Source organism: Struthio camelus, chromosome 17 (genome assembly GCF_040807025.1).
Source record: "Struthio camelus isolate bStrCam1 chromosome 17, bStrCam1.hap1, whole genome shotgun sequence".
In the NCBI taxonomy this organism is placed as follows: domain Eukaryota; kingdom Metazoa; phylum Chordata; class Aves; order Struthioniformes; family Struthionidae; genus Struthio; species Struthio camelus.
In genome coordinates this window covers 16,697,481-16,710,975 of record NC_090958.1, presented here as the reverse complement: position 1 = coordinate 16,710,975, position 13,495 = coordinate 16,697,481, and the positions used below count along the sequence as shown (strand labels likewise).

At 41.8% G+C, this 13,495-nt stretch overlaps 1 protein-coding gene across 3 annotated transcripts; it reads left to right on the top strand.

Annotated features, from left to right (window-relative positions):
• The first annotated feature begins 175 nt into the window (after positions 1 to 175).
• Positions 176 to 12,059, top strand: TCTN2 (tectonic family member 2). Of its 3 annotated transcripts, none has more exons than XM_068911663.1 (18): positions 176 to 341; positions 827 to 940; positions 1,267 to 1,340; positions 2,065 to 2,260; positions 2,499 to 2,599; positions 2,885 to 3,081; positions 3,297 to 3,420; positions 4,506 to 4,641; positions 5,346 to 5,411; positions 6,253 to 6,381; positions 6,648 to 6,725; positions 7,012 to 7,092; positions 7,943 to 8,054; positions 8,471 to 8,574; positions 8,981 to 9,137; positions 9,799 to 9,924; positions 10,472 to 10,560; positions 11,370 to 12,059. In XM_068911663.1, the coding sequence occupies exons 1-18, from the start codon at positions 254 to 256 to the stop codon at positions 11,483 to 11,485; spliced, it is 2,088 nt and encodes a 695-aa protein (XP_068767764.1). In that variant the 5' UTR covers positions 176 to 253; the 3' UTR covers positions 11,486 to 12,059. The 3 variants fall into 3 exon arrangements, with proteins under 3 accessions (XP_068767764.1, XP_068767763.1, XP_068767765.1); XM_068911662.1 differs by having other exon boundaries at positions 184 to 341; positions 6,648 to 6,728; XM_068911664.1 differs by lacking the exon at positions 176 to 341 and adding an exon at positions 495 to 744 and having other exon boundaries at positions 6,648 to 6,728.
• The last annotated feature ends 1,436 nt before the right edge of the window (positions 12,060 to 13,495 follow it).

Sequence of the window (13,495 nt, the reverse complement as noted above, 5' to 3'; positions counted from 1 at the left end):
ACAAAAAAAAAAAGGAGAGAGAGGGAGAGGGGCAAAAAAAGAAAAAACCTGTTTCTAAGGTGAGGGTCAGCTACAGCTGCTTCCTGCTAGTGGAGGGGGCAGAAGTGTAATGTAAGGGGGGGTCGGGGTGGGAGGAGCTTGTTCCCGCCCCGCCCCCCGCTGCCGCGCGCGCCCCGCCCCGCCGCCGTTTCCATGGCGCAAGATGGCGGGCGGGCGGGTGCCCGGCCGGCGGCGCGGCCCTTCCTAGGGCGCCATGGTGGCCGCCCTCCTCGGGGCGCTGCTGCCGCCGCTGCTGCTGCTGCTGGCGGCTCCGTGCTCCGGCCAGCGGGTTCGGGGGCCCGGTGGGTGGCGGGGCGCGGTGGCGGGGGAGGCCGCTGCCGGGGGGGACCCTGGGGGCGGCGGTGACGGGCCCCTCCCAACCTTCCCCCGCCGGGTAAGCGCTGAAGCTGAAGCGCACGGGAGAAGCGAGCGTGTTGTTCCCCACGCGGCGCGGTGTCCGCGTGGGCCGCCCAGAGCTGCGCTCCCCTCCTGTGTTCAGTGTTGCGCTGCTGGGCGTTTACCGAGCATCTCGCCGAAACGTGAACTTGAGGGGCGGGGAGCTGGGGTGAACCTTGGGGAGATGCGGCTACGACCCCGTAGCGGACAACCGCAAGGTGTTTCTGTGCCCTTCGTTGCGTTTTAAAACGTGGGAAGGTATGGCTGCATCTGAGAAAGAGAGCGTAAGGAAAAGAATCTCACCCAGGTGTAAGACCCGAATATGGCTTAGAAATGTTGCTTTTTTCCAGTTATTGTGTGTATTAAGACTTGTTTCTTTCTCCTTTTTTAGTGTTTCAGCCTTCATTTATCCATATGTCTGGGCCTAGGGTCAATGCACTTTTTCTTGGAAATTCTTCAGAAGTTAGTTTTTCTTTAATTTTAAACCCTAGAGAGGATGAGGCAGGTAAGAACACTCATTTATTTATTTGTTTTCAAATAGCACGTACATAAACATGTTTGAATTCTCAACATTTTTTCTCCCCCAAAGACTGCTGGAGAAACAGTAGTACATTCAGTAGTTGCATTTGTGCTGTGGTTCGTTAGTTATCGAAGGAGAAACTCCAAAGGACGTCTGCTGATTACGCCCTCAGTCGCTTGGTGATTCCAGTGGGATGTCAGGTGGCCAAAAGATCTGCCGACTTGAAGCCAGAAGAGGAGTTGAAATTTTCTCCTCATCTTTCGTTCTCTCCTCAATGACGGTGAAACCGTTATTATTTCCTCTTGCTGTAGGAAAACCGCAACATTCAAACTGCAGTGGAAGTAGAAGAGCTGGTGACTGGAATTTGAATGTGACATCTGGTGTGGTATGTAAAATACAGATTCTTCCCTAACGTGGGAAAGAATTGAACTTCATATATTAAGGGCTAGTGCAGGGCTAGCGAGATGGTAATATGTTAGCCACTCAATTTCAGTGTCTTGCCTATGTCTTTTTTCCTTGACATGTTCGTTTTTGTGGATGTCCATGCTGGAGTTTGCTGAGGTGCAGCTTTGACACTGTGCTTGTTGCTGTCCTCTCCAGAGGAGGCTGTATATTTGAGCCTGTTTCAGATCTGTCAGAAGGAGCTAAAAGAAGTACAAAAGCAATGGTCTTAAGCAGTGTGAGCTCTGGAAAGTTTATAAGTATTAGAATTGTCTGTAGAGTTACATTACACACAAGTCCTTGAGGCTCTTATTGACTCTGTAGTCCAGTCTTCAGCTGAAGATAGTATATAAAAATGGAAATTCACTTTATTTGAATATGTTCTTTCCTTTAGTATTGTTGTGCATGTGGTTTCTGAGGTAACATGATGTGTGTGTGCCTTAACAAGTTGCACGTACAGTTCATATCCTCACTTTATTTACATATCTTGGTGCAGACCTCTGTCATTCCAATGTCAACAAACATCCCATTTTATATGTACTGCATTGTGATGCTGACACCACACAGGTGGTACTGAAACATCTCTTTCAGAAACTTATGTGTGGTATAAGTAAATGTAATTTAGTACAAGCTGTCAAAGTTGTCAAACTTTATTTGACGTTTTTCAGGACGCTTCCAAAGTGACCGTAAGCTTGACTAGAAACCTGCAGTTGTGTTTGCCCAACGCCACTGACTGCTGTGCAGCACCTCTCTGCGTGGCTGAAGCAGTTCAGGTTTTAGCTTGCCGTGGTTCAGTGATGTTGGCACATCTCCTGATTCAAGCTGAAATATATGCTAACTCTTCCTTTATAGGAAATGTATCCGGTAAGTAGTTACATGTGTTAAAGGAAAAAGTTGTATACCAGCTGTTTTTTTTCCTCTACGTATGAGAAATTAAAAATTGGGATTTGGGCAGTAATGAGGGAAACTGAATAATCAGTAACAGAATTTAACAAAAAGCAGGAATGCACAGTAGGAATAAACTGTAATGCACGTGGTCTGTCTACTGGGATTCCAGTGCACGAGGTTTGATTTTTCTCTCTTTTTTGTAATTCTTTTATAGAAAATGCAACTATCATCCCTAACCAGGCGTTTCAGCCATTAGGCTCTTGTCCTTGTGACTTGACAGCTGGAGCTTGTGATGTTCGTTGTTGCTGTGATCTGGTACTAATTTCATATTAAACTTTGAGGAAGTGTTTTCACAATTTCTAGGCTCCTCCTGTTACTGGGGGAGAGAGAGAGAGAGAGAGAGAAGGGTGGGGAGAGGAAGAGAGAGAGGGGTACCAAATGTTCCAGACTTGAAGGAGGGCTTGTCTGAGTTTTCCAGTATTCCTAACAGGAATTATGATCTCTCTCTTTTAAGTTGGTTTGATTATAGGTAACTGTGCCTGTAGTGGCTATGATAACCTTTTAGCACAGCTGTTATATTATCTTTCTTTTCCATTTTAGGAATGTACGCCAGACTTGAAGCAGTTATTCACTGGATCATGTTTCACTGGAGTGTTTGGTGGGGATGTAAACCCACCTTTTGATCAGTTGTGCTCTGCTAAGTCAATGGAAAATACTCCTGATTGGTTTCCTTTCCTTTGTGTGCAGTCTTCTCTTGACAATACACCGTTTCTTGGTTACTTTTATCACGGCTCTGTGTAAGTCTTGAAAAAAATACATTTTCTGAACACATGGAATAGCTATGCTAATCAAACTGTTATTTATAGAGAGAGTTATTTTGAAATTGGAGTTTTAAGATGTAAACTTTAAATGTACATGGAGTGATACTGTATGAGAACATGGGACTTGAAATGTATAATTATTTGTGTGAGATAGGGAGTAAAGTATTGTTTTATTTTTAAACTTACTGCAGTTCTACACCCAGAGTTCCTTCATTTAAGATCCCTTTGCAAACATCTCCTGGAAGACTTTTTACTGGTTACAGACAAGGAGATCCGGTTATGACAGAAGACGACGACTATTTTACTATCCCCCAGGTAATCACTTCATATTTAGGAGCATTTGGTTCCTCATGGTTTGTTGCGCATTCTCCATTTATCATACTCCTTACATCTTTGTAAATGAATTTTGCATCTTGGCATTTTGAACTGGTAAAATAGGTTTGTCATCTTGTTAAAGATGAAATGGCCCAACCCTAGGTCTCCGTTGAGCAGAGTCACGCACAATCTTGCATTAAGTGAATTTATTAGTGGTACGGTAACATAATAACAGCTTGAGCTGGGAGGCACCCAGAACAAAAGAATTATTGAGTAATTCTACTTCCAGTTGTCTTTACTGAGTTGGTGGTCTCTTTCCTTTTGATTGGTTCACGTCTACATCCTGGGACAGTTACTATGTTCCTGCTTCACAGTGCCTTATCTTATCCAAAGGTCAACCATTACCTCTGTTCATTCTGTTCTGTATCCTCGAGGGCTGATTCTAACTGGTTTTGCAGTCGCGTCCGCAGCAATGTCTTTCGCGTTCATTTACAGTTCAGTCCTGCGGCCTGCAGGCTTCATCTGCTTTGGGCACTAGTGCTAAGCTAGGCTGGAGCCGAATTAGCCCCCTTTTTCTAACAAAACTATTATTAAAAGTAAATATTTTCCTTCCTTATTCTCCTGCCCCTTCCTGCAAAAGGTAGGGGTTTTAACTATTTCAAGAGATTAAGGCAAGCTTGGCACCCCAATTAGTAGTTCATGGCTTGTTGTATTTTTTTTTTGCCTGCTGCAAACCACTGCTGAGCACTGTAGTCTGCTTTCCTTTTGACTGTTAGTCATCTGGCTGTATTTCAGTTTCCTTTCGCATTTTAGAAAGAGTCATTGGTTACAGTTAGTTGGACAAATGAGGATGAAGCCATGCTGTATACTGTAATTATTTTGAAAGCTGTGCTTTTTAAATCTGAATTTCTCTTTTACTGCAGATGCAAGTATTTTGATAATAACAGATTGCTCGCTTTGTCAGCGTCATATATGGCTGTAGTAAATACTCTCAGCGTTTCACGGACAAATAGTCTTAAAGTGCAAACTTTGAGAGAGAGCTAGGAAAAGATGCATCATACTTATTTCTGTTGAACTACCTGCAGCAATCTATGGCTGGACAATGTGTTGGAAATGCCCCCGTAGCGTACCTCCAGAACTTTGATGTCAGGTGCCTTACCCACTTAGCATCTTACAGGGAAGGACTGCCACATGAAGTGAGGATAAACAGTGGTGCTGGAGGTATGTTGCATAAGCCCTAACAGAAATGTGTCAATGTTTCTCAGAGCTGATAAAGGGAACAAACCAGGGGGCTGTTGATGTGGCAGCTACATAGTATCTTTTGTTATCTGAGGGCTGTAGTTCAGCATTTGGGAATGTTCTAGCCCTATTTCCAACAGTCCCTGTAAAGCCTCCGACTACTGTTACCCAAGATTTAGTATATAAGAACCAGTGGGATTGGCTTTGTTTTCTCTTTATCTGTTTCAGATCACTTGTATTGAGTATGGCTACAGGTGACAGAATAGAGCTTCTCTCCCCCTATTTTCAAGCTGTTGCAGTGCTCTTTTTCTGTTAAGAGCATGCAATATCATTATTTTTAGAGTTAGTGAGAAGAGGTTATTTTCTGCATTGCAAAATTATTTGAAGTGTCGTTTCTGAGTCTGAGATAACGTAGTTACACCAGCATGAAGAATGCCTATGTAAGTTGTCTAGTTTTGTTCATGTATACTACCTTTGTATCTTGAACACACAGCTATACTCGGAGAATAACTAACTATGCTTTCATAATGCATCAACTGTTGGGTCTCTCACCAAAATTCATTTTCTAAATCATTTTCTAATCCATTTTCATAACAACAAGGATTGGACCTTGGATTTGGAAATAGTATGCGTCTGTCTCTTTTGTTAGTCAGGATTACTGCTGCGTTTGTTCTTTTTGTTCTCAGACTTCATCCAACAAAATGTGATCTATGAGACCATCACTGACATAGACAAGTTCATTACTAAAAGTGGTATGTGTCTTCCATTTGATAAGTGTGTTCTTATCTATCCTGAAAAACGTAAGAAATGGATGATTTTGATGCCTGAGATGTTCACCTGCTGTAATTCTTAGGAGGGATCTTGTACGTTAGCTGATGCTCAAAAAATAAACTGTTTGGCTTACTGCGAAGCAAAAAGTATTTAGTTCAGCCCAACTTCAGTTAAAGTTGGTCAAGAAATCAGGTCCCTTAGCTTTCATTAAAAGTCTTTTTGAGAAGAAAATATTAACAATAGCAACACACTGACATTTAAAAAATGCTTTAAAAAATCTCTACGATGAACGTGTAAGTGGGATGGGCAGACCGTCTGTAAGCAGGTGAATACCTCTGCGTTTTGGAAGCTCTCTTGCCTTTTTAAGGGCCTTTTTCAGCTGGTGAAGCAGTTCTTTGATGTAGAATAGTGGTTCCCAGTTAACGAGAGGGTAACGCAGTACGGATGAGGTGTGGAATCCAATCTACTGTGGTTTTCTGGGGCAGCGATGGCTCCCTGGGAGTGATTATATGAAAGTAGGAGGAGTCCTGAGCTTGGAGAGGAGCATCCGCCGGTGAAATGAAGCCCAGTGCTGGGTTCCTCAGGTGACGTTTAGCTACAGAAGTTCTGGAACGGCTATTGTTAAAATATTGATCAACTAGATGATTGCACTGTAAGTAGAGCATGCTGTCCTAGTATGATGGGTCTTAAATATTAAAATAAGTTCTTAAAAAGGGGAATGTTATAATTTCCAGAATTTTGTTAAATTTAAAAAAATTTGTTCTTCTTCAGTTTTAATAACATAGCTTTCTAATTAGCAGTTATTTCTATTTTCCCTGCCAGAAAGCCCTCCTACCACTGATGTTCCATGTAAAAATGTGACCGTTGCAGAACATTATAAGTTCATTTGGAAAGGCAAGAACATAAAGGAAATAAATGTCACAGTATTCCTTGGAAGTTTATGTGATGGAGGTATGACATTTCTTTTACAGATTTTTGATTTACTTTTTTATTCTTCAGCTTGGAAATTCTGTGATAGAATATCTTATTCAGCAATGTTTCTTAAAACAGAATTTTCCTTGGACTCTGGAAAGTAAATTTATGGGGCAGTTTTCCATTAATTTTTATTATTTAGCTTCTGCCACTAATGAAGGCTGGAAGTTTGTATCCTATATACAATTAAACAGTATCTTTTTTGCTAATTTACTGATTTAGATAATCTTTTTTTCTTTTATCAGAAATACTGACACAGAGATTCACAGTGAAGTTTGTAAGCTTAAATAGAACTAATGAAACAGACCTGTCTGGGAATCCAGGTATTAGTATTTTATTTTGCTTCTGAAAAGTGAAAAGAAAAAAATTACTGTTGCATTGATATTTGTTTTATACTTCTTTCATACTTCTTTATGTTGTTAGCCCCAAATTTGTGTCTTAGTGAACCACCAATTTCAATAGTGTTGATTGGTTCTTAGGCTTTTGTTGTATAGATATCGATTATTTAAAGTGAGGGTATTCCCGCTGCAACGAAAACATCTGTCCGTCAGCTTTGAGACTGATTATGTATTTATTATTAAAAACGATTTTCATGCTTTCTGTATTCAGGTTACCAAGTTGGAAAACCAGTGAGAGCTGCAAATTTGAATGCTTCTGATACTTTCGGCAGCCTAAAACTTTGGCAGCCAGGTAATGACTTCTGACGTGACTTCAACAGTTCAACAGCAGTTTATGCTGAAACGCTCTCATTCTTGTACATATTTTACTTCAAAATCTCTCTTGCATTTCTAAACTATTTCTTTATTCGGATTTTGGTTAGTAAGCCAGATGTACCTGTATGAATAAGTGCGAAGTATTTTAAATATCCAAACACTTGGCAAAAGAGAATACCTATTGTCTCTGGAGTTGAGAATTTTGGGTAAGGAAGTTGTTAAGTGACTTACACTGTGAATCAGAGGTGGAGCTTGCAATGCAAATTGGTTCTCTTGACTTCACTTTTATTTAAAATTCATTAGGCTGTCTTTGCTCTTACAGATGCCCGAATATTGGATTAATTCACCGGTTTTAGTGTTAAACAAACACACGGGCTTTGGGCAACAGCCTCCCAAGCTGAGAACAGGAGGGAATTGTGATTTCAAGTGGAAAAACTACAGTAGCTGGAAAGCTTTGAGTTTCAGTGTGAATTAGCTCGCCTCTCTCAGATGAGCATAGCTGTTTTACTGGGGTTTGTGATATAAATTAACCAGCCCTGTGATAGAGCATGATGAATGGTCTCTCACTATGGTAATTTACCTCTGAAGATCTTAAAGCGCATACATAATCAAGATCTGAAATGTTCAGTTAATGGTTAGGTTGATTAGATTAACGGGCATGTGAGTTTCTTGCAAAATGGAATTTAAATTCAGTGAACTTGTATCTATATTTGAACTGTACTGCTTAGTGGTTTGCATTTTAATGTTTGGTATTTTTGCACAAAATTGAAAGCTGGAAATTGAAAGATTGATACAAGAAATCTCAAATAAATGTTTTCAATTCATAGCTGGCAGAGGTTTGTGTACATCGGCAACTTATGCACCAGTTTTGTTTGGATTAGATTCAGTCTCTGGATGCGTGCTGGAAGTTGGTATTAATGAAGATTGCAGCCTTTTAAGGTGAGCTACATATGTTGAATTGTTTTTTCTCTGTATCCCTCTTGTTGCTCATTAAACGATCCTCTACAAATTGGCGCTATTAGCACTGTTACATACTTTTCAAATATTTGTATATACGTTTCAGCTTTCTGTGGTGCTCGCTGTCACTCGCTATTGCTCTTTTTATTTATTTATTTATTTATTTTAAATAAAATTATAACAGTGGTTTCACTGAGATCTCCCTGTACTGGAGTATGGATTATGTTGGAGTAGATCGTTTTGCTTTTGAGCTCTGCAGCTCAATAGTTGAAGTTTATATTTGCTGAGTGACAACAACATCTTTCACAGGAAACTGACCTTAAAATATGATAGTATTGCAAGCCAGAGTGGTAGAGGCTGCAGGTTTATCTTTGTGTTCTGACATTCTCATTTTGCAGAGGAAATGTAACTGAGAAATTGAATTCATTAATACAAGCTACTCACATTGGAAAGAGAGGCAACTCAAATTCCAGTGATCTAAATGACTGGGTGGAAATAATACGTAAGTGAGGTTTGTTTTGTTATTTATAGTCTAAATCATTAAAATATGCCTTTACTATAGTATGATTAGAGCATTTCAACATAAAACCAAAAGTGTAATTTCAAGTGCTTAAAGGTATTGATTTGTGTGTATGGATCCATCCATCTATATATGTACACGTACAGGGGTATATATCTCTGTATGTATACAGATACTACAGTAGGCTGTATTTCATTGTCAGTCTGTATAAATTTTAGTTCTCTATTGAAAATGTATTGTTTTTCTTTATGGGTGTTTTAGGCAGAGAAAACACTTTTGCTGTGGTCCCGTATGACATGTATCAGTATTTCACTGGACTGTGACAATATTGTATCTTTTTTTTCATAATATTTCCATCTGAATACCTCACGTCCATTTTCCTCCACAGGTCTAGATCCATATAGTTCTGATACCAATATGAGCACTGGAAACTTGAAAGGCATTTGCTCAGATATTCCTGCAAATCTAAATATTCGCATAATCTTTGCTGATGTGGGTGCAGTACAAGGGATTCCCCAGCAAGAGATACTTGCTGCGCAGATCAGGTATAGGAAGTTATGTCTCGGGCTGTATTTGACAAATTAATGTTTCATTTTAAGACTTTCTTACTCAACAGACGCAGATTAGATTTTACAAACAAAAATGTTATTTCAGATTTCTATATGCCTTTTATTTATATTTGCAACTCAAATTCCTTTAATGAACACAACTAGAGGTTGAAATACAGGTTTGCCTATCTCCCTCTGAATTTGAAATTAAAAGTGTATTAATGGTGACCAGCAGATAGTCTTTTTGCTTCAGTGAAGTATTAAAAGAACATCTTTAATGCTGCTGGTAATAGGCATATGCAGGGCAGTCCATCAGAAGTATCTTTTAATTTTTTGTCACATGGTAGTCCTGTGTTCTGTCTTACCCAGTGCAAGGCTGCTTTTTTTTATAGCTGTGGTAAATGCTTTACTGTTTCCTGAAACAGGGAAGTTTCATATTGCAAATACTGTTCTTTTTTTTTTTTTTTTTTTTTTTAAAGTCAATTCCAGTCAAATTTATGGGATTCTGTTCTGTATACCTCACTTTCAGCCTTTACATGTTCTCCCTCTACATGATGTAAAGCCAGAGATCCTCAACCTCCTCCTAAATTCTATTTTGTCGCCTTGTGGTTATGTTCAGGCTGTATAGCCCTCTAGTAATAGTTACGTATATTCTTAGTTATTCAACAGTTATATGGCAATTCCAGTGTGGCCTTACCTGTGAAAACAACCTGAACTTTCTTCCCATCACTGCTTCTGTTCAGTTTATTCAAGTGCCAGCTCAGCCACCCGTTCCACTGACAAGGTAATTTTTGTAAAAAAAAAAAAAAAAATTGATACTTGATGTTACGTTAAGCAAATGTAATGTGAATAGCTCTGATCAAAGAGCAAGTTTGGCTTGTGGAGTAGAGAGTGAGAAGGCCTCATTCTAGAATGTTTCGAAAAACAATTCTTCTGTTAGGGACAGTCTCTCCCAAGAGTATGGAGTGCATGAAGGCCTGTAAACTACCCTGGAAATTTTTCATGTATTTTTTTTGGCAGAAAAGCTTCTGTGCTGTTTACTTGAGTGGAAACAGGGTGCTGTGTCAGGCTCCCAAACTATCCATTGTCTGAAGATTTGTTCATCACAAAAAGAAACATCTAGCTGAGAATGATAGAAATGAAGCAGAGCGGAGGCTCTTGTTCTCTGTTTCAGAGAAAAAAGTCAGACTAGCCAAGAGGTTGCGGTTTATTATTTTTGTAACCTGGCCACCTTTCCATGCTGTTTGTCTTCGCTTGTGCTGGTGTTCTGGTGGTAATGCAGTTAATAAATAGCTTCAACTCCCACCCACCCCCCTTTTTTTTTTTTTCAGATTTCAGATTAATTATACAGAATTTGACTGCAATCGAAATGATGTTTGCTGGCCACAACTTTTTTATCCATTGACACGGTTTTACACAGGTAAAATAATAAACGATATAGAGTGCAATGTACTGACCATATTTCTTTGAAGCATTATTCAATTTATGGAATTTATTTTGAAAGAATGCTTTTTAATAGGGAATAGAAATTTCTGTTTTAGAAATTGTGATCCAGAAAGTCTGTTTAAAATTTTTTTATGAAAAAATAATTACTAGGAGTGCTTTGTTGATTAGCTTGAAGTTTTTTGAATATCTGTTTGTCAGAGAGAGTCTTACTCCCTTCTAGAGTTTGGGGGGAAGTATGCTTTCTAAAGAAAAGGAGAATATATTGCTTTATGATATTGTTCTGTTTCCATTTCCTACTGTAATTGTAGCATTGTGTCAGTGAATGTCATTGCCCTTGGAGGGTGCAGAGAGACTTTTTCTTACTTACCCAGTATACATTTTTCAGTCAGCCCACATGAATTCCAGTGAAAATTTCCATATTGATATGTCAGTTAACTGTTAAGTTTCCTCTATGTAAAACTGGATGGATCATGTTTCATGGGAGGTTGTATAGATTAAATAACAGTCTTTTTTAAAGAGCATTAAGGCACTTACTCTGTTCTGAGAACAGTATGGATAGAGGCAACTGCCTCTCTCCATGTTTGTTACCTGCATAACTTTGGGGACTAAAGTTCTACAAAGCATAAAGTTTTATATGAAGCATCTTCTTTGTTTGTATTATGTCATTTTATTCAGGCTATGTACATACTTAATTGTTATCAGTATCTTTTGGGCTGTTGTCTAAAATGAAAATCTAGCTTTTATATACTTACCTTTTTTTTTTTCCTTTTTTTTCCCCCCCAGGAGAACCATATTCCCAGTGTCTTGCTAAGGGCCTAGCACTGGCATTTCTCTTCTTACTTGCAGCAATTATGAATAACCCATGGTTTCTTAAAGTATGGAGTAATAGTTTGGTTTAAAAATGTTGATGTAAAGAGGACCACTTTGTTAATATTTTAGTAAGTAATTTTGGGGTAAAATTTGTGGAGGAGTATTCCTGGATTTTATAGACATTTTATATAAACATTTAAAGATATACAAAGTGAATACTCTCGCGTATGTACAGAAAATGTTTTATTATTTAAAATGAAAAGTAACAATTAATTTTAAGTGCTAAACTGCATTTGGAGCAGCCATAATGCAGAGCTGACTTAACAGGGTGAAGTCTGCATGACTTGGCACTTGGGCTGGTCCAGTCTTAGAGGGTAACAACGCCAGGAATACCTAATGAAAGGACCTTTGTCCTGGCGAACTTGTTACCTTTTTCTTGTGTTGAAGATCAAGATGGCAGTTTCCACAGTAAACCTGTCAACTCTTACCTATTTTTGGAAGAGTGAATAGGTTATCCACTCTTCTGAACAGTGATAGTGCTTCAGATGTTTTTATTTATCGATGCATAATTCTCATTTCCAATTAACTGTGCTTTGGCAGCCTGTATCTGTCTGGGCTCTGTAAGATACAAAGATTTGCTACTTATTTTCTTTATTGATCAAATATTCTCATGTTCTGCTTTCTTGGGATTTTTTTTGTGGTTCAGATCTCATCCTTATCACCTCAGTAACTTACTTTCTTTTCTAAATCTGTTCAAATGATAGGCTTCCATATGGTCAATGCTGAATCTGTGACTGCCACTGTCCTGTTTTCTGTGCAATTTTTCTGGGGTTACCTTGTGAGGGGAAGGACGCTCCTTTTGAAGGAGCTGTCGACAAGCCCCCCGGGTATGTTGCTCTGGCACGTGGAACTAATTGGCCTTTGGATGCCGTACAACCAGCGCGCTCTAGGCCACGTTTCCATCTGCGCGCAAGCCGGGGGCTCGCCGTGCTCAGTCGCAGCGGTGGAGCAGAGCTGCGGCTCCATTGCTCTCGCTGCGGACAGCAGCAGAGCGTGCGTTTGCTCTGCCCCCTGCCTCGCCTGCTGTGGGCCTGCACCCGTCCCAGCTCTCGGCCCCTGTTCACAGCTACCGCCCAGCCGGCGGGTCTCCTGGGCTGAGCCTCGCAGCTGCCTTAGTACCGGGGGGGGGGGGGCTGAACCCCTGGGGCTGCGTTAGTGCCCTGGCTGTGGCCGGTGGCCTCCTTGAGCCTCGTGGGGCTGCGCTGTATGGTCACGTTAGCTCCATGGGGCTGAACTCTCTGGCCTCGTTGCTGCCGTGGGCTGGCAGCCTCATGGGGCTGAGGCTGATGGCCTTGTTAGCACTATGGGGCTGAACACTACAGCCTGCTGAGCCCTGCAGCATTAGCTCCGTGGGGCTGAGCCCTGTGGGCTCGTGAGCTCCGTGGGGCTGAGCCCTGCAGCATTCGCTCCGTGGGGCTGAGCTCCGTGGGGCTGAGCCCTGCAGCATTAGCTCTGTGGGGCTGAGCCCTGTGGGCTCGTGAGCTCCGTGGGGCTGAGCCCTGCAGCATTCGCTCCGTGGGGCTGAGCCCTGTGGGCTCGTGAGCTCCGTGGGGCTGAGCCCTGCAGCATTCGCTCCGTGGGGCTGAGCTCCGTGGGGCTGAGCCCTGCAGCATTCGCTCCGTGGGGCTGAGCCCTGTGGGCTCGTGAGCTCCGTGGGGCTGAGCCCTGCAGCATTCGCTCTGTGGGGCTGAGCCCTGTGGGCTCGTGAGCTCCGTGGGGCTGAGCCCTGCAGCATTCGCTCCGTGGGGCTGAGCCCTGTGGGCTCGTGAGCTCCGTGGGGCTGAGCCCTGCAGCATTCGCTCCGTGGGGCTGAGCCCTGTGGGCTCGTTAGCACCGTGGGGCTGAGCCCTGCAGCATTCGCTCCGTGGGGCTGAGCCCTGTGGGCTCGTGAGCTCCGTGGGGCTGAGCCCTGCAGCATTCGCTCCGTGGGGCTGAGCCCTGCAGCGTGGGCTCCCTGAGGGCTCGTTAGCCCCGTGGGGCTGTGCCGGGCAGCTTGGCTCGGAGCCCTCAGCTCCGTGCGCTGCCCCGAGGCGGCGGGA